Source organism: Pelmatolapia mariae, linkage group LG7 (assembly GCF_036321145.2).
Source record: "Pelmatolapia mariae isolate MD_Pm_ZW linkage group LG7, Pm_UMD_F_2, whole genome shotgun sequence".
In the NCBI taxonomy this organism is placed as follows: Eukaryota; Metazoa; Chordata; class Actinopteri; order Cichliformes; family Cichlidae; genus Pelmatolapia; species Pelmatolapia mariae.
The window spans coordinates 62,520,287-62,547,140 of NC_086233.1; the positions used below are offsets into that span (position 1 = coordinate 62,520,287).

Genomic DNA, 26,854 nt, shown 5'->3' on the forward strand with positions numbered 1-26,854 from the left:
GAGGGGCGTAACAATCGGATACTAACATAAGAATTTGAACGGCTTTATTTGGCTTCTAATTTTGTGGCACAACTGCATTTACCATTTATTGCAGTCACGTAGTCTATGCTACATTTTGTGAGATTACTTAGTACCCACTCTGTGGATGCATCTGGATATCCTGGTTTGCTAGCATTGACTTAGCACTTTATTCTTATGTACAAGTATGCTAACGTCTAGCTCTGACAGAGCAGAGAGCAGAACAAGATTATAAATGAGGATAGAGGTGCTCATAGCCTAGGTTCTGAGTGTAATCCTTAGCGCACTTAGAGTGTGTGTGTGTGTGTGTGTGTGTGTGTGTGTGTGTGTGTGCGTGTGCATCATTTAAAACTTGACTCTCTTCCTCCAACTCCGATAAGAATTGTGCTCAGAGTGACTCACTCAATTATTTTGTTGCTTTAGCAATTGCTGCATTCCTAACACACACTGTCTGTCTTAATGGCCGTCTGGGTCGGTAATGAAACAACAGCCACAGCAAATAGCTGGTGTTCATGGCAGTTTAACAGTAGACGGTTTCAGGTCTGTGTCCCTATTTCCTCTAACATGCTGCAGTTCATGTGAAATGCAGTGCAGCTTGTCTGTGATTAAGCATTGTTAAGCATGTTAGTGGTTGCGTCTCGACTGAAGATTTATTTTTCAGTTCTCGGAGACTCGAAGGGATTATTGGCAAACTTTCGATTAAGGATGCTCCTTAATGATACGCTTGTGGCTCTGTGAGACTGTGCTGTGCAGATGTAGCTCAAACAGAAGCCTAGTGAATTTTTACCATGCAACATGCATATTTTTTAGCAGGTATAGCATTTACAGTTCTAAACTAGCACTGATATTAAACATATGACCCGGCTTTGCTGCAGAGTTAGCAGATCACCAATACTGTTAACAGCAATCTGTGTAGTAATTGTTTAAACAGCAACAGTCTGACACTAAATGCAGCACTACAGTAATGAGTGTGTATTTATCAGGAGAGTCTTATTGCTGCAGATCCGTGTACTTGTCTTTATTATAGTACTTTTCCCTCAGTGGTCATTTCAGTGCATTGTTATGCAGTGTTAAACTTAATCCCAACATGGCTGCAAAAAGTTGAAGTCGTGTCAGATCTAATGTAATCCTGTCACCTCTGAGGCTCTGTTATTTTAGCATCTTCAAGACTGGGAAAATGGAATGAATGCAAATGGAAAATCCCTGCACTGTTTTGTTTTGCAGCTCTAATTTTTTCCACTACTCTCCTTTGTTTCGGGTTTAATTAGTTTGGGACAAAGTCAGAAAGTTTTCACACGAGCATATCCTCCTTATTGAAATGAGGAGTCGTTTTTGTGCAAACGAGATGATTCATGATGTATTATTTCCACTGGAAAATGAAATAGTGTAAAGCTAAAATTAACTTTACACAAGTTGGTATCGATTCTAATAAATTGGTTTCAGGAATGACACTAATTAGCGAATGAGATTAGGTCTAATTGTCCCCATCAAAATAACTCTTCGGTATTATAAAAGAGCAATGCCTGGGAGCCACTTCAGGCAGCGACTCAAGTAGCAGTTCTGCACTCGCACAAGATAAACTCTACTCAGTGAACCATGAATATCCAGTGCACCCTTCTGGTGTCAAATAGGAGACGATTTCTGCTCGGCGTGCAAATCGTTGACATTAACCAATCACTGCAGGAACTTTCTGTTAAACCCACCCGAGTGTTGGTGCTGCTCTTACAGGAGTGAAACAGTGAAACCTCCTTTGTTACATTTTTCTGTGCATCACTTTTATGATGCCAGAACAGACAGCACAGATGGTAAAGGTGGTGCTCTGTAAGTAAATATTTATTGAAAACAAATATTTAAAATGAATAATTGAATGCAATGAATGCTAAAAATTCTATTGAGATAGAAACAATAGGAAAATTAGCTCAACAACTTGGCAACAGCAATGAGAAATTTGGGATGACGTTAGTGAAAGAAACCAACTGCACCTTTTAAAAACATTTGACCCTGTCCTCTACAGCGCCCCAAACTAATGCTAGAGGAGGGACAGCGTAAGCGGCGTATGAGGACGTGTAACCGCAGGACGAGGTGCTAAACTAAAAAGCCAAGCAAGCTGGCCTTCCCATGAATCCTACACGCCAACAGTCACTTCAGCTTCAGTCACAGTTTACTGATTTCCTGTCGTTAATTTCCACGTCGTTTCCTTTTTAGGATTCTTCCATCAAACTGATAGAGATCTTTCAAATGACTGTTGCTATGGCGATCCTGACCACCAATGCATAACTTCCTGGAGATACACCTGGATACTTTCTCTAACATCTGTTTCAAATGAATAATGTGAATAGTCTTCAAAAATGTATCAGACATCGTTAAGATTGGTCACAAAGAAAACAAACTGGAGGATACTAACACATTAAAAGATATTTAGAGAATCAAGTAACGTAAAGTTGGAACAAATGTATTTGGTATAAAAGTCGGTAGGAGATGATCCAACAGTGTGTGTCTGGGTTAGAGCAAAGACAGAAAAATCATTACGAGTTTTAATTCTGACACCTGACATTTCAGCCTTTCGGTAAAATATCAGTCTGAACTTGAAGGACAGGTGAAAGTGTTTCCTACCGTCTTTGTCCCATCCCACAGCTACTACCCCTGCTGTGCTTACATCATTACGACTTCTGATAGGTGGTGGCGTGACGTAGCTTCCTACCATTCTCTGGGAACAAAAAATGCTTACCTTTCTTTCCTGGTCGTTTGCTTCTAACAGTAAGCTGCATCAGACAGGCTGAGAAAGAACTGAGGAGGTGAGGAGAATATCACTTGATAAGATTTCTTTGTATTTATCAGAATGTCTCCTGGGCTGTGCTAGCGATTTCCTATAAAACTCTCTAACTGCTTACTTACAGCGTGCTGAAAAGTCAAGCACCTCTCAGTCATTAACATCTGTGACTCCAGACGACTTTTTCATGTTTTAACTCATTTTTCAGGCAGTAATGCCTCAAAACAAAAAGGTTAAACTAACTATTTTATAACCAGATATAACGTCTTGATGCATTCTCAATCATCCAGGAAAGTAAATCTCCAAAAGTTGATTCTGTTCATCTGGACGAAGCGTTTTGTGGGAGAAACGTTTCGTCACTCATCCAAGTGACTTCTTCAGTCTCAGCTGACAGTACATTTCTAAACACCGGGTCTCTGTGGCTTTTAAACCCCAAAACACGCTGCGCCAAAAACTGGTCCACCCCAAGGATCGGGTCCCCCGACACAAACAGAGTAACATAGTGTACGCTGTTAAGTGCCAGGAGGATTGCCAGGATTTATACATCGGGGAAACCAAACAACCTCTGGTGAAGCGGATGGCACAACACAGAAGAGCTACCTCGTCAGGCCAGGACTCTGCAGTCTATTTACACCTACAGGCCAGTGGACACTCTTTCAATGATGAGGATGTACACATCCTGGACAGGGAGGAACGCTGGTTTGAGGGCGGAGTGAAGCAGGCCATTTACGTGAAAAGGGAAAGACCATCTCTGAATCGAGGAGGGGGCCTAAGGGTACATCTGTCACCATCTTACAATGCTGTGATTGCAGCCATTCCCCAACTCTGAATGGGACTCATGGCCATTGATCAGTGGTCTTTGATCAGTGGTTGTTGATCAATGGTCATGAGAATTTGCATAATTATGATTAAGGAACTGACCTCCCAGCCCATTGTTCCTTCAGCGGGCTGGTTTCAGTCATAATGCAAATGTACTGTTTATAAGAAACCTGCAGTCAGCTGAGACTGAAGAAGTCACTTGATGATGACGAAACGTTTCTCCCACAAAACGCTACGTCCAGATGAACAGAATCAGCTTTTGGAAACCAGATATAATAAATTACTGTAAACGTTTGATTACAGATTTTTTACATACAGTATTACAAATTGTCAGAATTTCAACTGCAGCAGCCAAAAACTTGCAGAGCAGCTTTTTTTGTAGGAACGACGCAAGTTGAAGAAATTCCGAGTTGATATTCTTTCTTCAGGCTTTGCTTTCTTGCACCATCGTCCACCACTATTCCTGAAACCTCCACCTGCCCCTGGCTGGCATTTAGACAGCCTTGTTATTCTCCAGTCTGCCCAGAGATGAGAGGAGCAAACAGACTGATTGACTCCTGGGGCTGTCAGGGCTAATCCACAGCTAAAGGCAACAAGCTAAGCTTTTTTTTCTCTCTCTATCTCTTTGTCTTCATATGTCTCCATCTACCCCCAAACACTCTTTTGCTCCCAACATTTTGGCTTTAGGCTAATGCTCTCTTTTTGTCTGACTGTCCAATTCTGTTATCTCTGTATATATTTTATTCTGTTGTCTCACTTTTTCTTCCCGCGGCTGCAGAAGACGAATGAAAAACGTGGTTTTGACCAGCAGCGCTTTGAAATGTACCAATTTGTGCCCCTGCACGGCATGGTGAGTATAAAATCCGTGATCTGTTTGCACTTCATCTTTTCTCTAGAGGGAAAATGTGTCACAGCAATGAAGTTTTATGAGAGGAGACGAGGATGAAGAGCACAACACATTCAAAGAGGAAAAAGTACAAGCAGTTATATTTTCGTTTTTGCCCAGGAGATCAGTTCTTCTTATTGTGGTGAATTGTAAAGGTAAAGAATGGTCCACTTGTAGCGTTTGTCAAGGACAAAGCTGAAATAAGACTCTTCTTGTCTGGCTATTTTTCTTGTGCTCATTAGAATAACTGTTATATTCCAGGGCAGCTTAAGTACAAACAACCAGCGGATGATGCCCTTGGCTAAAGATGTTCTGTAACGTTGTTATGATTATATTTTTTTCCCGAGCCACATAAAAGCAAATCACGAAGGAAACCAAATAACAACAAGCAGAGAAGTCGGGAGCAGACCTGTAGTATGAGGAATAGCTCAGTGGAAAATGTCACAATATATCATGCTGCCGCTAAACACGCAGGAAGAGTAATTCACAGGTGGACTACACCGAGGTAACAGAAGAGAATAAGAAAAGATAAATGAAGGGAATATCTCAAATGAGATAGGGAGGAGATGAGAGCAGGCTGGCCAGCATGGGAGGGAAGTGAATTTGAAAATTATGTGATTATATGAAGTGTCTACTGTGCCGAAAAATTGTACACTAATCTAGTTAAACCTGTTCGCCATCACTTTACGGTGTCTTCCAGCAAAATAGGAAAACCTTAGTCTTTATTACCAACTGCACAGCACTGAGCCACACACACACACACACACACACACACACACACACACACACACACACACACACACACACACACAGACACACACACACACACACACACACACACAGACAGAGCTATATTTTCATATTTCCTTTCATCTGCTGAGACTGCAGGAGTCCACGCTGGCTCACATTTTTACACAACTTCATTCAAATGCATCGAGCTGCAGCGTGGACCCCAGTGCTGTAAATGATGTATACATTCATTCTAAAATGTCTTTCAGTCAGGAGCACAACATTCAAAAGAAAATTGATATTTCCACTTGCAGAAATTCATATTTGATGGTGTGGCTCTGTTGCAGGACTGCTCCGCTGCTCCACATGTATGCATGAAAAAACGCCAGCGTAACCACGACATTAACGTTGACGTGTCGCTGATTAAGTGGGACGAGGAGCCGAGCTGGAGGTAGGTTGCATAGCAGCTTGCACAGCAGCTAATGGAGCTTCTATGCCCACTGTGCATTACCTGTCACGGGTTTGACGTCACATGTGGGGCCCACCACAAAACCGGTGGTACTTTGGTCACGCACCTCTCAACTTTTGTAACAAGCTGGATTGAAGTGCATGATCGTGTTGGTTTTTAACTCCATTTTAATGATAAGTACAGAAACACAGAGACATACAGATATACAGAGGGACTTAACGGCAGGCATAAGTAGAAGTGATCGTGTGATGACACTGAAGCGGTCCATGCAGAGGGTGTACTATAAAGCAGCTTAAACAGCCCTCTATGAGTTTGCCAAAAGCGTGTTTGTAAAAGGGTGTGAGCCAAGTTTTTAGCTCATATGAACTGTGATTTTGACCTGCATGAGCCAACCCTTTTCTTGATGGGACACATGCATGTTGAATATGAAGCTACCAGGAGTTCTTCTCTGCTGTCACAGAGTGATGCTGAAAAGCTACATTTATTAGTTTTAGGCTGGACCACTATGATTCATTCTTATCAGGTTGTTCTAAAAGCTCCCTGGAAAACCTCCAGCTGATCTAAAACATTGCAGTGAGAGTACTAAGAGGGACTAAAAGACTGCTCATGTATTGCCTTCTTAGTTTTTATTCCCCGTTAAATACAGAATATCATTTAAAATCTTTCTTCTCACAGACAAGTCTCGTACGATCAGGGCCTCATCATATCTCAAAGATGAGAGGCAGGCTTCCCATGATGCAGCGAGCATTTCTCCTCAATTCAACTCTTTTCTCAGCCAGTGCTTTTATCCCACTACTGTCATTAACATTTGTCTACTCTGTTTTCTATTCCCCTCACCACCCAGCCAGTTGTGGTAGATGATTACCCCTCCATGAGCCTGCTTCTTCTGGAGCTCTCTTCCTGTTAAAACAGAGTTCTTCCTTCCCATGGTCCAAGTGCTTATTGGGATTTTCTTGTAGTGTGAAGAGCCTTGAGGTAATTTGTGTAAATAAATAAAACACAATTGAAATTGAACTTAATTTGATCTGTTTATTTCAACACTAAGGGCAGCACGGTGGCACGGTGGTTAGCACTGTTGCCGCACAGCAAGAAGGTCCTGAGTTCAATTCCACCATCAGGCCGGGGTCTTTCTGTGTGGAGTTTGCATGTTCTCCCCGTGTTTGGGTGGGTTCCCTCCGGGTACTCCGGCTTCCTCCCACCGTCCAAAGACATGCAACTTGTGGGGATAGGTTAACTGGATAATCCAAATTGCCACTAGGTGTGAATGTGAGTGCGAATGGTTGTCTGTCCCTGTGTGTTGGCCCTGCGACAGACTGGCGACCTGTCCAGGGCGTACCCCGCCTCTCGCCCTATGACAGCTGGGATAGGCTCCAGTGCCCCCCGCGACCCTGAAAAGGATAAGCGGAAGCGAATGGATGGATATTTCAACACTATATATTAATAGATAAGATGTTTTCATTCATTCATGCTGGTTTGGATTTCATTTATTTATCACCCTATAAGGCTGAACAAGCCCCTAAAAACAGTCAGTGATCACTGTCGGCCTCTCTCAGTTTTTATTACCGCGAATCATTTTAAAGCTCAGTGTTTAAACCCTTCCGATGTAACTGCAGCCCAGCCCATGCAGCAGTATATTAATGACTAACCTGGTATTGTGGATGGATTATCTCAGTTGTTCTCCTGACTGAAGTTTGGTCCGTTTACAGCATCCTGCCATACGATTGCATTTGTCCCTAACCATCGGGAACCCTCACGTTAACTTTTATCGAGTGGAAAAAAGTTAGCGTTCATCCTCCAGCTTCACTGTGTTTATGTTATGCTAACATAGCTGTGTTGCTAGCTACCACGTAGCACATCATTATCTACCAGCTAGCCCAACTTCAGTAACCCTACAAACGTCACTGCTGTTTAGTTTTCTGTCTTCATTTATGTTGGAAGTGATAGCAGAGCTGTACATTTGAATTTGTTTCAGAAATCTCTCAGTCAGAACATGCTATATCATGTTTAGGTGGAAGCTAGCGAGCTAACTTCCTGCTAACTTCTAACTCTGTTAAATGTAATTAATCCTGTTTTCATGGATGCCTGGATGAAACATCCAGGTGTAAAGCGTTGCTGCTTTACACCTGGTAAAGCAGCAACGCTGATCATTTTATTAAAGATGAAAGAATTTAGACAGTTTTTCACTCTCAGTGTTCGTTTGACTTTGGGACTTGCAGCGGCGTTTGGGCCCAGAAACGGGTAATGACGTAGTGTAAATGATAAATTAGTGCATATTCATGTCACAGACTGTATATGAAGATGGTTCTGATGTAGTTGATACATTGATACAAATTTGCAAAGTGGACTCCACGGCTGGCCTCTGATCTTCGAGTCCAACCACAAACGCAAAACCGAGAAATAGAAAATTAGAATGCTGAGTCACACACCCTTAACCCATTTTTCATCGATTCGCTTTGAGTCAAGCAAATAACTTCAAAGCGTCATACAGTAATAATCATATAGCGCCTTGATTTCAGCTGGCAAAAGCATTTCATAGAAGGAGCAGGCGCCTCCTGCACTCTCACTGGTAAAACTAAAGGATACAGTCGTCTATCTGTTGTGTTTTTCCCGTTCTCTATCTTGCCACTGCTTAAATCCCAGACCTTGTTAAAACTCCCTTCAGATAACCCACTTCATTCTGTCCCATCACTCATCAGTCTCCTCAGGGCTTCGGCAAACACTATCACATGACATACTGCTAATCTGATTGGCTGATCAGAACTGTAAATGAAACCAGCCAGAACAAATTACAATAGGCACAAGTCATTAAGAGAGATGACTTGAGGGAGAGAAGCAGGGCTGGGGACAGGTGCATCGCTGCTAGTCTGGCAAATTACTTTCAGAATAGAGTTTGGGTTATCAGTTGCTGGCTATTATACACAGTGATTGGAGAAGGAGGGTATTGATACAGCTTTAAGTGGGCTTACACTGCAAACTCTTTTTGTACTAATTAAACACCAAAATTGCCCTCTTTGGGAGGTTTCCTGTTTGGTGTGCTCACAATTTATTTTTTTCCCTGTGTTAAGCTGCCAGATCAAAATGTAGTGCCTCCTCATCCAAGTGGGGAAAAAGCCCCCAAAACTTTAATTAATCAGGCAGTAAAACTCTAAATATTCAAAGCACTTAAACAACAACTATCTGAAATTAGAAGCAGCTGTTTTGTCAGCTGATGTGGAGTCTAGCCATTTTAATTTTTGTGATTTGCCTTCTAGCTTCTGTAAGAAAGCAATAAAACCAAAATTAGTTACATATTCAAAAATAATGAAAGACTCTCCCTAACCTGCTTTCCCCAGCCTTTACACCTGAACCTCATATACCTCATTAAAAATCTTTTTCCCAGGTCTTTGCAAGATTGACTGTGGGCTCCTCTCTGCACAGTGCACTGACAGTTGGAGATGCACGCATGCAAACAATATTCTGAAATACCTGAAAAATATTTCAGGTATGTTGTTTTGGGGTTTGTTTGTTTTTTAGTCCTCCTCTGTTGCACTCTTGGTCACTGTCACTTGGCCATGTAAATAATCAATAACAGTCTGAGTATAAGCTACACTGTGACACACTCGCGTGCAACATCCTGATGTCTTATTTCTGTCACAGTTTGCCATTGAACACATTTAGGATCAGGACTCAACCTTACTGTCATTGCACACGTATAGATAGAGGGTAACAAAATACAGTTTGCATCTAATCAGAAGTGCAAAGAGCAGATTATATACAGATATGGGTAGAATAAAAGGTGGGAATAGTTATGTACAGATGATTTACAAAAGAGTATACAGATGTTTATAGTACTATACAGACGGGCAGATATACAGATGTACTCAGAAGGTCCGCCATTTGAGCTCTCTTCCAGTCTGGATGGCAGTGTGTTCTTGGGCAAGATGCTGAATTCCTATCCATGTGTGAGTTTACACCTCCCAGTAATAGTTTTCTATTTATTTACGGTGGATAGAGAAATGGAAATGGTGACGTAAATGTAATTTTTGCTTGTTTGCCAGTTTGCTCTGTAATCATTTTTGCAAAAACTACACGTAAAAGTAGCTAAATGAGCGTTTCTTCTGCAACTCATCACTCAAAGCACTTCACTGTTCCCTACCAGCCACATTCACAAACACTTTCATAGACTCTAGCTCACACACTCACTCACTGATAGGAATTCAGTATCTTGCCCAAGGACACGCCGCCATCCAGACTGGAAGAGAGATCAAAGGGCGGACCTTCTGAGTACTGGATGACCTTCCACTGCCACTTCAACTTTCCCTGGAAAATTGTTATTTTATAAGAGTTAATGGTGAACAAGGATGTCAGTATGGTATCATTCCTTAGCTCTGATATGAGCAGAAGCTACTGAGATGTAGCATGTTTTCTAAGTATTTGTTCAGAAATCAAAGTACTGAAGAAGTGAGATATTTTGAGCTAGTGATGAACCTAAAATCTTAAGATCATTAAAACCATCATTAAAATTTAAAGACCCTCCAAACCATGCACAGCACACTCACATCCTGATAGATAAATACACATAAACACTGAGATACGCAGATGGCGTGTTCGACTCTTCGGCAGCACTGACAGGTTTCCTGTGTTGGTCCGATGACACGCTCTCCGACAGCCGCGTTTGCTTGATTCCATCATCTGACTTCATCTTTCATTATCTATCCGTTTCCATCTCCACTAACCACTCATCTCATTTCTTTTGGATCCCTGCCATTAAAACTACACGCTAACGGAAATGTGCTAGGTGACGAAGCGAGGGACCGTCGTTAAATTTTAATAATTCAGAATATACTCGGATTCAGCATCGCCAGTAGTTTCAGTGCTTATAAAATAAGTACCCAGAAAGTACTGTACTCAGACGGAGGCTCCCTTGCTGAGTGGGCTGAGCCATGTTTGTTTTGGTGTGTGCCAGACACAGCAAGAACTTCTGATCTGCGGATGAATCAGTATTCCAAGGACATGAGATAAGCAAGGCCAGATAACAGGCAATAACAGAGAAAGACATTTCTTCCCTGGCAAAGCCATACAAAGGCATTCTTTAATCACAGACACAACCTGAGCCTGTTTACAAGGTGGAGACTTCCCCAATGGGTTCTGCTACAAGTCGAGAAATAAAAGACAAAGACACTCAGTGAAGGACAGAGAGAGAGGGAGGTGCTACTGAAGCTCCAAAGTGAGAAAGACACAGTGAGTATTTGGGGTTAATGAAGCAGCGCAGGAAGACAGAGGAGGCAACAGAAGGCAAGACGGTGTTGAGCTGCGATCTTCTTTACGGAGCATATCCATTACACTGCCATTTACTCGGGTCAAGTTGTCTTTATTCTGTACCCTGAACTCTTCCCTTACACTAGCATCACCTTTGCCTACTGGTGCACGGGGTCATCATTGAATGGCTGGGTGGGAACATATTTCTGCCTGCCTCTGTGGCTGTGACCATAAAGGGATTGACTGAAGAGGGGGATCAAGGAAGCGCTTCCAGAATTCACATAATCAAGACTCAGTCAAATGTATCTCATGAGGTGGCACATTTTCTTTTAGAAATGTTCCTCCACCCCCCAAAAAAACTTCATTTCTTTGTCCTGTGTGTCTCTAATTTTCACCTTTCAGTTTCCTTGCTGCCTTCTCTCATTTTCCTCCATGTTTCTCTCTCTTTTTTTTTGGCTTCTTGACACCGAGTCTCCTGTTACTATATTTATCTTTCTATTAGACGCAGACTGCTCTTCAGCTCTCGCTTTCTCGACTGCACTATATTGGATCTTTTGAAAAGATGTCGCAGGCAGACATGCCTGATTTCTAGCTTTTACTATGCTCGTATGTCTTAACAGCCCATTCCTTAATGACTTAATAATATTAAATAAAGATTCATCGTGAACTAAATCACCAAATCAGCCTTAATAAGAGTTCTATTATGGATTAAAAACAGATGAGGAGAACTACAATACTTGGTTTTCCATAAACAATCATCTCCACGAGGTTACATCTGTTTGGTTGTATTTCACTCTCTTCTACTGTCTGCCTGCTGATTTCAGGCCCAGTGCGCTGGCCTCACCCACTGCCTCATCAGGCTTTATTATTTCCCTGCTGTTGTTTGAGGGACCCTGATCACAGCTGGCTCAAGACAAAACACGAGTCTATCTATCAGCATTTACCCTGCTAACTATATGCTTGCGACATGACAGACACTTAGCGGTAAAATCTCTGTATCTGGGCTTGCCCGAACCAGGGAAATTACTCAGCACATTACGGCAACGAGCTGCACACTGGTTCCCAACACTTAGTATGGCAATGAGGCAGCACAGTGGGCAGCCAAAGCACTCGAAAATGGACATATGCAGAGACACACAAAGGTGTAGCTCCGCACACACGTGCAGGGTGTCACTGCTACCACTGTTATTACTTTTTCTGTCTTTCAGAGGGATCACAGATTCACATATTATGTATATGCACACACACATACACACACACACACACACATGACTAAACACTATTAAATTTTAAATCTGTCTGAGCACCAAAGGGTTTTAATCTGTGACCCATTAGAATTCAGTATCCCCTCTCTACTTTTGATTTAAACCAGAGGGGAAGTGATGTGACTGTGATGAATGCCGAGACTCATCATGCTGCTCAGTCTGGCTGCATGTATGTGTGCAGTACTTAATATTCCTGTAATTAACAAAGCTCTTTGACTATGTTGGATTTGTTTAACTGTGGTACAGGTACACGTGTATGTACACAATATTTCAGTGTCTAAATGGAGGTCTCTCCTTAGTATATCCATGTGCTTAAACCAGCACTGCTCAGCCACTTTTCACATAACTTCAGGGTTTTTAATCGCAGGTTCAGTGGCAGTAAACACTGAAGATTGCGTGCGTGTGCTGGCGTGTTTCAGGCGACTGGGGCTTTGATAATGTATTCATGCCTCCCAATGACAAATGGCTGCCTCCAGGAGGCAGTTTAACATTTAAATGATGAGCAGCAGAAAACATTGAACCGCAACACACAGCAGTGAGGGGATACGCAGGTGCGGCGCAGGCCAGAGAGCCTCTGCATCAAGTACGACAAAGACATTAAAAAAACAACTTTAATCTACCCACAAGAACTAATGCAAAGGAAAGGGAAGAGGGTAAGATGCGGGAACAGCTGGCCTCCCAGCGGGGAATCAGAGAGCAGAGGAGAATTCGCTGGCGTGAAAAACCAGAAGCTACTGATGAGAGTTTATATAAACAGCCCGTCAAGCCTTGCGCTCAGGTTGGAACAATACCACTTCAAACAATATTGTCCTGCTCCATAGGCCTGCCAGGTGCTGCTGCACAGGCTAAACTCATTTGTGGCTTTTAAATTATTAACTGAGAATCAGAAACACACGTCGTTAGAAACAATACAACCTGCACAAACATGAATACAATGGTGAATAACTCACAAAGTGTACATGCAGTGACGATTGCATCATCCTCAAAGATTACGACTTAACACATTATAAAGTGGCCAATGATTGGCTCGCTTCTTCTATAGGTGCAACTGATTACTCTGGCAGCAGAGCGTAGCCTCCAGACTGCATTCAGCTGTTGCTAATTCTTCAGCTGATGACCTTTGATTTTTAAATCAATGCCATCATCTTGGTTTCTTTGTAAATCTCTCATATTATATGTATGACTCTGTTCTTTCTTCCTTGAGCTAGACTTCAATCTTTCTCTGGGAACGGTGTGTTCGCACCATCATCCACCATCTGTTACAACCCAGAGGGCTGCTGGAGTTGACCTGCCCTCATGCTGTTAACAGGAGCTACCGTCAATCTGCTGCTAACCATGCACAAAAACAAAATAACTGTAATAGCGTATATTCGTGGCATTTCCGAGTCCAGGTCAGATCAGCCTAAAGTGGCCGTAAAACCACTATTTTCATCAATTTTCTTAAGATCGCTGTCCACAATACTTTTAAAACTGATGCTTATACTTTCTTTAAACCTCTGTTATTTATTTCAGTCGATTTCTCTTCTATTGTATTTCTTGCACTTGCACAGGCACTGCTGAAACAGGACTCTCCGTTGACTCGTCCTTTTTCTGTTAAACACAGCCCTTCTGTCTTTCTACGCGAAACCGCCTCGTCCTCTGTAGGTGGATAGTATTCATTCGAGATCTCTGCATACATATAAAGATAGAAAATGTAAGGGTCAAGCGATATCCTGCTGGTAGTTGACACAGGCTGGATGTCATACAGTCATCATTGCGCTGATAGCTGTGGGGAAGGAACAGATTTGTCCAGTTGATGACACAGCGTGCACGCAGCAGAAATTTCTTGACCACGCACAGACACGCTTGAAAATCGACAGTCACTTTTTAAAAGACTGAGCTTGTTCTTGTTGCGTACATCTCTGTAGACAGAATAGCAGCACAGGCTCATAGTTTCAGTGTATTTGACTTTTTAGAGCCTAGACATACAGTACACAGAGCAGGCACGTGTCTCAGGGGACGTCAGTGTGTCGGCCGTGAAACAATACTGAAAAAATCATTTTATGAACTGTTGTTTAACCTCCGTCAGAAACTTGATGGAACGCCGAGATTGGCTACAATCATTCATTTCCCCCAACAGGACATAACACATTATCCTGGTGAATCTATGATTTTGTTAAATGCTTTATGACTAAACTGTTGAAAATGTAATTACATTGTGATTGGCCTATGCTGCACTGTGTGTTAAATGCTAATTACCACCATATAACCATGTTAAGATACATAATTAATAGAATAACTGCTAAACACCAGCATTTTAGCAATGCCAGTGTACTGTAACAACATTGATATTTAGCTCAGTGAGCTTATTTTAAGGTTTTTCTTATGTTAGAACCAGAGTCATGCCTGAGTTTTAGGTTTAAATTCATTAAAAAAAAAAAGGTACACAAAGAAAAACTGATGAAAGACTTGGAAAACTCGACTATATATGCAGTAATTCATGGTCCCAGCAAAGTATATAAATGTACTTTTAGGATGAGTTTCATGAGCATGAACATCAAATATAAACCGAAAGGCTCGGAATATTTCATTTTATATGTAATGAATATAAAACACATGAAAATGTTCCTCTTTTTTTGTGCACGACTTCATGGCTGTTGTGATGTTCATGGCCTTTCTAGGCACTGAGCTTTTATATCAGCCCTAATGTCATTTCACAATATAACAGGATCTAAAGTGATGCATACATCACACTGTAGGCAGTGTCTACGTGCACATAGAAACTACAAACTGAGTTTTAGAGGCCTCATATGCTCAGACCTTTCTCTGTTAAAAGGCACTTTTCAAAACTGATGGGAAATTAACTTAAAAACATATCTGAGGTTACATGCTAACAATGTCAGTTCCATTGAAGACTTTGCAATAACTTCCTGCATTCATCCATCCTTTGCTGGCTTTACCACAGATCTTACTCTTTCACCTGGTTGAGTCCACTCTCCATTTCTCTTCTTTTCCACCTATGCGTCACACACTTCCCCTGCTCTATATCTTTTTCTTGTTATCTCCTCTTATGTCCCTTCCCTTTTCTTCTTTTCTTGACCCTTCCACCCCCTTCTAGCTTCTCCTCCTGCCCCATCATTACTCCTCTTTCAGCACTCATCTTTCTAAGGCTACCGAATTCCCCAGCACAACAGTGCTATTCTGCTGCCTACTAATAGAATCCCTCAGTTCCTCTAATGGATCTGTCAGAATCTCCCGAGCACAGGAGACCAGATGGATTGATAGGAGAAGGTAGAGAGACAGAGGAAGGGGGACAAAGAGACAGAGACATGGAGAGATGATGAGACAGAGTGGGAAGCGAAGAGAAAAAAAGCGAAATGCGCCAAAGCTCTCGGCACTTTCATCTGTGCTTTGCAAAGTCTCAAAGCAGCAGCTCGGCTGACACTGCCAAGCAGCCGCCATATGGTCCAATAGACGCAGCAGCACCACATAAGGCCGTCCTATTGTCACCATGGGAAAAACGACACTTTGACTGTTGCCAGGTAAAGTCAAGAGTGCTCAGTATGTACAAATGCGGCTCTGTTTCTACTTTTCATGTCTGAACTGACACTCATCACCCATGAAAAGTTCTTTGTACAATGAAAATGGGAATAAAAGTTTCCACAGTGCATAAACCAGACTGCTTAAATTTCAAGGATTTCTAAAAATAGATCCTATCAGTAACTAGAACAGTTAATATAAAATCAAACAAAAACACTGCACACCATCATCAAATATGTATGGAAAAAGATTATATTTATAGATTACAGTGCAACTCACCGTTATCGGTGGCGATGAAGACGACTGTGTATTTGTTGTCGTAGACATAAGGAGACTCGCGATCCAGCGAGGCTGAGGTGTTGACAGTTCCTCTGACTGGGTTCACACTCAGCCAGCCCGCAGGGTCCTGCAGAACAGCATACCTGTAAGAAAACAATGAGACCACATAAGGAAATCATCAACAATATGTATTTTTGAGACACCTCATCAGATCAACTATCGTCCAGGATGCTGGCAGTCTATTCTATATTAGAAAAAATCAAACAGCAGTGCACTACAGTTTGATTAGATTTTACCATTTGAAAAGATATCCCATACAGAGCTGAGGTCTGAAGATGATGAGGACCTCTCTCCAAATCTCGTGGGCGAGTGGCCAAGCCTGCATCGCTTTGAAAATGAGCCTGAGAGCAGATCACGACCTTGCTAATGCGGCCACTCAATCGGCCACTGATGGCTGCTCGATGGTGATTGCAAGGGGCTTTCATCTGCGCTACAGTAGCATTACATGTGATTGATTTAAGAACTATGGATGAATATATACATATATATATATATATATATATTATGTGTGTGTGTGTGTGTGTGTGCAGTATAGCATGCACCGCGCTCGTATGTCGAATCATACATGCACGAAAACAGCAGAGGCAGCTAAAAGTTTGGTAAACACACACACACACACACACACAAATGCGCAGACTTTCTTCAACACAAGGTCGCTCTTTGCCAGAGTGCTCAGCAGTAGACAAATTGTCTTTCAAATGGAGCTCTTCAGCTAACAGAGCGCGACAAAGCCTTAGGAAATGGCTTTGCAATCAACCTCTGCTCACACCTTCCCCCCTCCCACTCTCGCTCCCAGTGATTACTACTGTTAACAAACACATATGTTTCATTGTAACAAAAGAGACAATGCTACTAATAATGACGCTCCTATCATTGTAAATGCTCCTTTTCCGCCTGGATGTCACTCTTTTACACGCACACACTCGTATTACACACTCTTGCTAAACACACTGAAGAGCCACATGATTCATAAGGCCAACTTCTCCACTGTTACAGAGCTAGGCTGACAGGTTATTAACCTCCATATGTCTCTCTCTCGCCGTCACTGACTGCAGTTTTAGACACATGCTTTGGTTTGTGTCTTGCATCAGTTTTTCATCATTGCTGCATTGCGACAGCGAAATGCACACACGTGAACATGTACACAACAATGTCGGGAGGGTATTTGCTGTTAAACATATAAGCATTTTTGCACAGCTGCCTGCCTAGTGCGATGACATCAGTCACATTATTGGATAGAAATGGCAAAAAAGTGTGTATTTGATAGAGAAGAAGTTAAAGTTTTACTGAGAAGTAACTGAGCTACGATGGTCGTGGAAATCACCAAAATATCTACAGTAACGTGCTCAGAGTCATCAAGATCAATTCTGTGTGATCTTTCATACCCGCTACATGGATTGGAATAAAACAAAAATTCCTCACTCGGTAAACTAACGGATATTTTTATTCAACACACAGAAACACATTTATTCCAGAGCTGGGACCCTAGGAACCCCTTTTAAATATGTACTGCTACACAAACACTTGGTGTAAAATATGACGGTATTGTGTTTCTTCCTACAGGAGGAGCTCTAAAGGACTGTAATGATATTGTCTGCTTTAGTGCAGGCTCAAAGGTAACCACCAAATGAGTCAGAGCCATTGTTTTTTCCTCTCTGTGCAAACATGGGGACAGTCCATTAGAGCCCTTTAAAGGGCAAATTAGAAAGACATTAAAAAGCCATTAGGAATATTCATATCTGCTTCAACGTGTTTATCTCCAAAACCAGAAAAGGTCCAAACAAATCAGTCAACAAATGAGACAGACCACACACACAACGCTGCACGTGTCCTCATTTAGCTCAGCACACACACACACACACACACACACACACACACACACACACTTCAACATACGATAAAACACACAGTTTAAAGCAAAAATGACCTACAGATGCACAACACCCTGCGTTTATTGTGAAATAAGTTCTAGGACAGCAAGGTGATTTGTTCAGATTTCACTAGAGTTGCAGAAAGTACAGCATCAACAGAACCACAGTGTGACCCCAGTATTGAATAGAGGTGGCCATTATATCGCTCTTTCCGCTGCACCCTCAGGGGTTTCTCTGACCTGCTATGGCTTTGGGAATGTTTCGGTGAGGAATTGTCCTTAGCTGTAAGAGCACACACAGGTCGGGATGTTAGGAGTCGGCTGCAATTGTCCGATTGTCCTACTAGAAGTGATCCAGGGCCGGACACATGAAAGAAAATCAGACTACAAGGGGTTTAAAAAGTGAGTCATCCATAAAATATGGAGTTAAATAAAATATGAGTTTGGTAGCAATCATAAGACAAGCTGGCTTGTTAAATCTAAAATGTCTTAAACAATACACAATGAGAAAGTTTGACAACTCTTCCCTAAATCCTAATCTGAAGTTAGAGATCCTCTGTCGCTGCGGTGAATGTGTGAGAGATGAGCTCTTTCTAAAATTCCGATGTGAGCCAGGATCCTCAGCTTTCTCAGACAACTCAAAGGGATACGGAAGCGCGGTGGGGGGGGGAAAGAGGATTGCCACCCACTTGTAATCCAGTTACAACAGGAACAAAATGCTGGCATACATTGTGTGCATCTGTGATTATGTTTGTGTCAATAGCAGGTGTGGGTGGGATACACAGAATAAGAGAGACAATTTGCAATAAGAGCTAATTTAGAGAGAAGATGAAAGCTGACTCGCAAGTGCTCTGAAGGAACACGGTTTGCATAAATTCAGGTTGTTTCTCTTGTTTGTTTTAGACTTAAGTAGCCTAAGAAATGTTGCTGGCACCAGTTCTGAGTAGCAGTAATTTAGTCTAGTTGTTCGTGTAAATCCCTTTTTTAAATACACATAAGGTTTTGGGATCTGTTATCCAAGCAAGGTTAAAAATGTATATTCTCTGAATTAGACCAAGTATTACTTTAAATGCAAATATTGAGATTATTATGCTTTCAACTCGTTTTGTTGGCCATATAAACACAAGCATATCCATACAATTTACAGGTAATTAAAAACATGTCGGCCTCCTAACAGAGGATTAAACTATTAGCAGCATAGGCTGTCATGACCTGCGTTCATGATAATTCTACATTAAAACTAAACAAAACAACACTGAAAAAGCCAACTGGCATAACTCTGGTTCTATGAGTATACTTGCCCAGTATCAACACTTGTTTAAATATCTTATGATTACTTGCTCACGCCCACGAATCCACTCATGCAAGCATTTTTGAAGTTAGGAAGGCAAATCTGAACTTTTACAACATAAAGCATGCATTGGAAAGCTCCATATTTTTTTCTTTGCAAAGAATAAGTAATTATATGGAAGTAGGGTGATGTTGGTAGAACAGAGCTGGGTGTAAAATGCCTGTCCTGGTCCCCTGTGAACATTCAAACTATAGTTACACATAAAACAAACCCTTTTGTAGCTTGAATAGGTTCTCTAGTGATTTAGTACTTCACTTGGAAAAAGTTGCAGAACTCGTGCAGGCAGATGGAAAAAGCAACTATGATTTTGGTCCCTGATGTATGAAGTTTCAAGAACCTTAATCTACATTTTCCATACTCCAACGAAAAGCATTTTTGTTGGTCTTTTCCTGTTTCCTAAGTGTCCTAAATCAGACAAACGGAAGCTCCCTTCAAACCCCGTGAGGAGATCACACAACAGTTTTCACAGGTTCAGTAGTATGGCTTTAATAATTCAATTCCATTTTATTTATACAGCACCAAATCTTTATATTGTAAGGTAGACCCTACAGAGAAAAACCCAACAATCATATGACCCGCTATGAGCACTTTGGCGACAGTGGGAAGGAAAAACTCCCTTTTAACAGGAAGAAACCTCCGGCAGAGCCAGGCAGAGCCCACTGAGGGATACCTCTGCTGTTTAGCAACTAAATATTTTGCTATCTTCACCAACTTTGAAGCTAACTTTGTTTCTCTGCCATTTTATGCAGCGCTTGAGAGATTGTTTACTGAAAACAGCTGCCTGCTCTACTGAGACTAAAAGATTAGATTAGAATCCACATGAAACTCTCAAAGCATACGCTGAATTCATCTGTTTCCCCTTAAAGCTGAGACTGTTTTCCTGCTGAGCCTGTGTTGGTTTTACAGCGACGTAATGAATATCTAGGCTCTCTCCTCCTTTTGTAGAATGTGCACCACTGTCATTTAGGTTTTTCTTATAATTTCTGTTCTTATGACTGTTTTATTTGAAAAAACCCCATTGCTTTCATACATAGAAAGCATTTCATTTTACTTCAGTTTTCTGCTATTTTTCTCCATCGCCTGCATTTAAACAGCCAATCGCTCTCTAGCAGAACACTTCTCATTTACTAGATTAGCTTCATATTCCTGGCATTGAAGTTCCAGCCCTTCCAGGTTTTAATCCATTGAGTTCTACCTCTTTTTAGTTTAACCCTTACATACGCTTCATATCCTACACCCTCACAGTATGGTTCAACAATTCCCTCACAATATATCTCAACAAATTTTGAAGTACTGATCAATTCAGGATTAAAACTATCTGACATAAAAAAAAATGGATCATTATTCATTAATCAGTGTTTCACAAAATAGGGAGGTCGATATTTGAGGTAAAACATGTTTCTGCAGAAAACATCTCCTTTCACAAATATAGATTTTGAGAGTGAAACTGCCAGGAGCATCCGAAGCTGCTGGGATTCATTATATAAACATTATTACAGCCATGAAACGCTGCCTTTAGTTCTGTATCACCAAAAATCCTCAGAACGATCATTCATAATTATAATGAGAATCTCCATATTAATTAACACTTGGAGCCTAAAACTTGATTACTGCAAACTAGTATATGTATTTAAAGTGACAGCAGGAAACAGGGGCACCACAGTGGTAGCACTGTTGCCTCACTGCAAGAAGGTCCTGAGTTCAATTCCACCATCAGGCTGCATGTACTCCCGTGTTTGCTTCCTGCACAATTCCTTGCACAATGCACAAGTGAATGTGAGTGTCAATGGTTTGTGTCTATGTGTTAGCCCTGCGACAGACTGGCAACCTGTCCAGGGTGTACCCTGCCTCTTGCCCTCAGACATGCCTAAGATAGGCTCCAGCGATCCTGAAAAGAGGATAAGCAGATGGATGGTAGGAAACATTTGCCTTTGTATTTCCCACACTGGCATCTCAGGTGATTTTATAATTGTATAATCCCACCAGAAGTCTTTTAACTGTGAGGTGACAGCCACTAAATTAACAAAAACAACAACAACAACAACAATAATAATAATAATATGCTGAGGAGCTATTTGAAGATAAAAAAAAAGATAAATAAAGCAATACAGGAAAAAACAAGACAATTTAAAAACTGACAGAACCAGTAAAAACTTTACGACACATAGGATCGGGTGAACAAGTGGATCTTTAACTTAGCTTTAAAACCCTCCACACAGCATGCCTGCCTAATATCTTCAGGGAGGTTGTTCCACAAAAATGGGGCACGAAAGGAAAAAGCCCGCTCCCTAACAGTCTTTTTTCTGTATAAAATTTTTGTGAAAACGCACAACATTTTAGACTAAATGGATGAACTTTAGTGAAATGTTCCTGCTGTCAGATCCAATCAGGTCAAATTTGCCTCACACTGGTTGTAAGGGTTAAAGTCGTTGTTGCATATTCTTCTGTGTTCAGATAATCTATGGACTGTCTTTGAGCAGGCGATGAAAAAAGACATGCTAATATGCTCGAGCTCAGTGTTTATTCAGTCATCTTGCTATTTTTTCATCTTTACATGGTAATTTGTTTACTTCCTTGAATAATCAAATAAAATTCTTGTGACAAAGTTCATTCCACACACACCTGTATCAGAGCGATGCAGGCGTCATTCATATTCAGAGGTCTGAGCTGTTCAAAGACACATAATGAATCCAGGTAGGGGCGCCGGAAAGGCTGGAAGCTAAACTACTGTTTTCCTGATTAAAATGCCCAACAGTAAGAAGAAGATAGCGATGCATAATGAGACAAGGATCAGAGTCAAATAACACAATATATGGTTCCCAGGTGTTCTCATGGGTCTTTAAAGTATAATGATAAGGCTATGTGAGGAAAAGGGAAATGCATCCAATTTAAATATTTAAACTCTTGCAGGATGTGTGCACATGGAGAGGAGAAGTCACGCACCTCTGCTTTACTGGGTCGCTCGATAAACTGACCATTTTGCACTCCTGCGATACTCTGTTACAACTCTGACTCCAGTGTTTGCAACCATCACTTTAAAACCAATTTTAATTTCTCATGCATAACACACAAGTACAGTTTCGGTTTTGTGCAGTGCACTGCAACTTAGATGGATGTATAGTAATACACTCAGCTGGCAATGACAGCATATCACAGTAAACACTATTATGCACTTGTCTCATTTGTTTGTTTCCATCTTCTTCTTCCTGTCTGGACACTGAGCTGGCACTAACTTTAGCTCACTGTCTTTATCTGTCTCTCTATCATTTTCTTCTTTCTCCTCTGCCAGCGAGATCTTCTTCTGATTTGAGTCTAACTTACTGTGAGAATGGAGACGGCACAGAGCCAATGCTAATAGTCTGTTTCTATCTGAGAGCCGCTGAGTGTGTGTGCGAGCGATAGATATGAGAACATCAATCAAGGGAAGCAGTAGAAGTACAGAGGTTGTGTTTGGCTACGGCAACTGTACGCTTCATCCAAATTTGCAGTTAGCAAAGCGAGAGGAGAAGGAAAGAAAATGGGAAGGGGCAGAACAGGGAAGGCGAGATAAGAAGAGGGATCAAGGATGGCGATAAGAAGGGGACACATGAGACTGAAACTGTGTGTAAGTGCATTATGAAAACAAATTCTCACCCTTCTGGATCGCTGGCTCTTCTGCAATGGTGATCTGGGACGAGTCAGACTTTTATTCAGCACAACTTTCACAACTATCGCTATAACCAACGATCTCAATAAATTCCAATTCAGGTAAGAACTGTGACCCAGCACCACCAGTCTGGCCCCAGCTCAACCTGTGTGGGCTTCTGACACTACCTGTTGTAGTACGAGTACCTTCAAATCTTCAGAGACGGCACTAACACGGATTAACCTTCTGTGCTTGTCTGCATGTTAGTGAGGCATTTAAGCGAAGTTTATACAGACATCACTGTGTATGACATCTGCAGACTTACTGACCATTTGGGACAGAAAAAAAGAGCAAAACAATACCACAAATCTGTGAAAACTGGACTCTGCATTATGCATGTATATACTCTGCCTTGGCCTGAAGTATATGCATGGACTCCAGAGCTCTGTCATATAGCTTTATCAGTAAAACCACTAGAAATTTGCATTTCTCCTACAAGTTTTGTTGTATGTAGAGGCCGATTTATGTGAATACTGAATTTTTAACATTCTGATGGGAAAAAAAGTTAATGTGGGTAGTTTTCAGTTCAGTTCATTTTTATTCCAAACATATACATTCACCAACATTTCATAATATCATTCCATGCAGTTGTTTGAAAAGGAGTAGGCAGAAGTATATACTTATTTAGCCCTACCCCCTCAGGTTTACATCTTAATCATTTCCTCGAACAACAAAACTTATACAGTGGTTTCAACTTAGAGCATAACGTCACAAAAAATATTTTCTCATATTCAACTAAAACTATGTTTAGATTTACTAATTTGCAAAAGAAAATAAACATCACTTTGACTGCTGTCTTGGGTTAATTGCATTTTTTCATTCTTATACTTATTTAAAATTTCTTTTTTGAGTTTTATTTTAAACTGGTTTATATCACTACTGACCTTTATTTCTTCTTTTAACTCGTTCCAGAATTTAACTCCCGCTATAGAAATAGACATCCTTTTCAAAGTTGTTCTTACTCTTTGTATTTTTAAATTCCACTTCCCTCTAAAATTATACCTCCCTTCTTTCTCTAAGAACCATTTACTTATTTCGATTGGGAGCATCCCTTTCCTTGCCTTATATATTATTTGCACTGTTTTAAACTTCACCAGATCCTGGAATTTTATAGCTTGCATCTTAATAAAGAGTGCATTTGTGTAGCCCTATACCCCTCCTGATTTATTAATCTAATAGCCCTTTTCTGCATTATGATTATAGTCTGAATATTACTTTTATATGTATTGTAGTTTAGCAACTAAATAACACCTAATCTTGTAGAATACACCCATTTAGTGTTGTGGTAGTGGATATAACGCGTGGACGATGGACCAGCATAAATCCAGTTTGAACACTGTGCTGAAGAGCTGCTTAAAGCTGTAAGGACAGTTGGGTGAAAGTTTGTCTCGAGGACCTACTGCTTTCATTTTATTTCTCAGGTTATTTTGAAAATGTGGATACAGACCATTTAGCCACAAGGCATCGAGTGTTGAACTGACCTGATTTATTGTAAGTGAAATCAGAGTTCAACAAACATTTGCATTACTTTTAATGAGATATAATAAAATTTCCTTTTAACATTTCTTTGAGACACAAAGACGGAGCGAGAGAGCGAGAGAGGGAATTTGGCTTTGGAGCCATTGTTCTCAAAACATGAGTGATTTCTTTGGGGTCGCCTACAGAGACCTCGGTCAGCCGCTGCGAGCTGGATTTCAGCTCTAAACTGAGCTGAGCTGCCCAGTTTTGGCCAACTACTGCTCTAGGCCATGTGAACAAATTACCCATGTCACACCTGTTCATATTTCTGCTCTGTATCAGCACAGTGCAGCGGGTCCATACAGAGGAAATGAATGTGGCAGGATGAGAGAAAAGCTGGCGTGTGTCGCATCAATCATCTGTCAAACAGATTCAGCTTTGTCTTTGTGTGTGTGAGCAAAGCAACTTGGTGTAAAAGGTGAGAAGGTGTTTCTTTTTAGGATATGGTGAGAAGTTTCACTGGCAGTCGTGAGAAACTGTTATAGAGCCGTCTCGAGTGAAAACATAGAAAGCTAATGCATCGTGGAACATCTGTGATTATCACCCAGTTATTGTTGTGGATATTATTTTTACTATTACACTAGTAAAAGCTACTGATAACCACTGATAAATGAAACATGTTCTATGTGACAACAACTTGATAAAAGCAGTTCAGCACAGATGGACAAAGACTAAAAGAAAGAAGACAACAGATCTCATTGTTGCTATTAAACGGAGCCACTTGACATCTCTTCTTCTTTCATTACATGCTTTTTTGCTCTGCCTTTTCCCGGTGCGGCTACAGATCCGGGAACACTGAATCCTGGCTTAAATCAGACCTAGCAAGTATGTGACTGAATATGAATATTCAGCCTACCTCTGACTTTCCCTTTGCAGAACCAGAAAAGCATCAAAGCTTTTTTTTCAGCCCGCTGACTATGGTCTGCTGTGAGCCAGGTAAAGTCTCGAGGAGGCTCTGTGCCAGTTCCACTGAACAACTGCAGACGCTCCACAGAGTATACTGAACAAAGACCCACTGTGTCGATTTAACAGCAACAGCAGAGTGTGCGCAGAGAGATGGTGAGCCTGAAACTCAAAGATGAAAATGAACAGTTTGCATTGTCATTATTAAGCAGGAACAGAGCAAAGTGCAAAAACCAGTCCAAACCGGTGACGCGCACACCTGCGGCTGAACGTACGCATCGAGTGACCCCATTGAGTGTAACATTGTTTTCATAATTTACCAAGCTTGCGTAACACAACGAAGAGCAAAAAAATATTATGATCATAATAAGGTGCAAAATAGCAGCTCTTTGCATCAGTTGAAAAGCATAAACCTATAATTACCAGGAAGAAAAGCAATTTACTCCTGCTTCACAGCACACTATCCCTCTCTGCTTTCTCCTCTTGGCATCTTTTAGGATTGTTTTAATTATTTGCTGGCACACTGAGTGTATGAAAGCCTCTCCCTGCCCCTGATCTGTCTTTCTCTCTTTTAACACTCGTTTGGCAATCCTTTACTCAGCTGCAAGAAATGAGAACCAAATTCCAAACAGCTGATTAGCCTGTAATCAGTCCCTTCACATCCCAGGACGCAAGCAAGAGAGAGAGGAAAATGGAGGAGACTGCATGACTCAACCCATGCTCAGCAGAGTGACATTAAAATGAAAAACCGGCAGCTTGCATCCTTGAAAGTTTTTCTTCAGCCTTAAGTCAGCAGAGTAACGGGCTAACCTTACACTGTGGCAAATGTGAGGTTGAATTTATTTCACTGTGAGCACAGAGAACACCGGTTCAGTTTCTTATTACTGAGATTCCCATCCCCTCGTTTTGCACCACTTAGATATTTATTTAAGCTGCACACACTCAGACAATTAGACTAGTGGGAAGTACATTTCCAAGTATTTCTATGACAGGTGCTTTCCTGTTGATTCGTCCTTCCGATGCTTACACTTCAAATAACCTCTGAGACCCTTGCTCCTTGCTCTCCGTGTTTCTGTGGGTGCTTTTAGTCACACTAAATGAGAAAGGTTGGTTGTTGTATTGGTTTGCAAGTTAAACTGGGACACAAATGTTGTCCATCTTAATTAAATTGTAATTTGGCATCACTGTGTGAGTCTACACACTAACTATCATACTAACACCGACCTGTGAAGTGCATATAGAAACATTTCTTCTACCATTTGAGAATTTACAGTAGCTAGGAGCTGTTTCCTAAAGAACACTAGTAGATATGCACTCACCTGCCACTTTATTAGGTACATCTTGTTAGTACTGAGTTTGCTTTGAGAACTGCCTTCATTTTTTAGGGCATAAATTCAACAAGGTCAACATTTCTCAGAGGTTTTGGTCCATATTGACATGATGGTGTTACACAGTTGCTTCAGATTTCTTGACTC

At 41.2% G+C, this 26,854-nt stretch overlaps 1 protein-coding gene across 1 annotated transcript in view; it reads right to left on the reverse strand.

The window, feature by feature from the left end:
• Window positions 1–26,854, reverse strand: part of cdh13 (cadherin 13, H-cadherin (heart)) — a 352,583-nt gene that overhangs the window by 24,993 nt on the left and 300,736 nt on the right. The window contains exon 12 of the mRNA XM_063480168.1: window positions 15,993–16,135. Within this exon, the coding sequence (XP_063336238.1) occupies window positions 15,993–16,135 (143 nt within the window). The remainder of the gene's footprint in view (window positions 1–15,992; window positions 16,136–26,854) is intronic.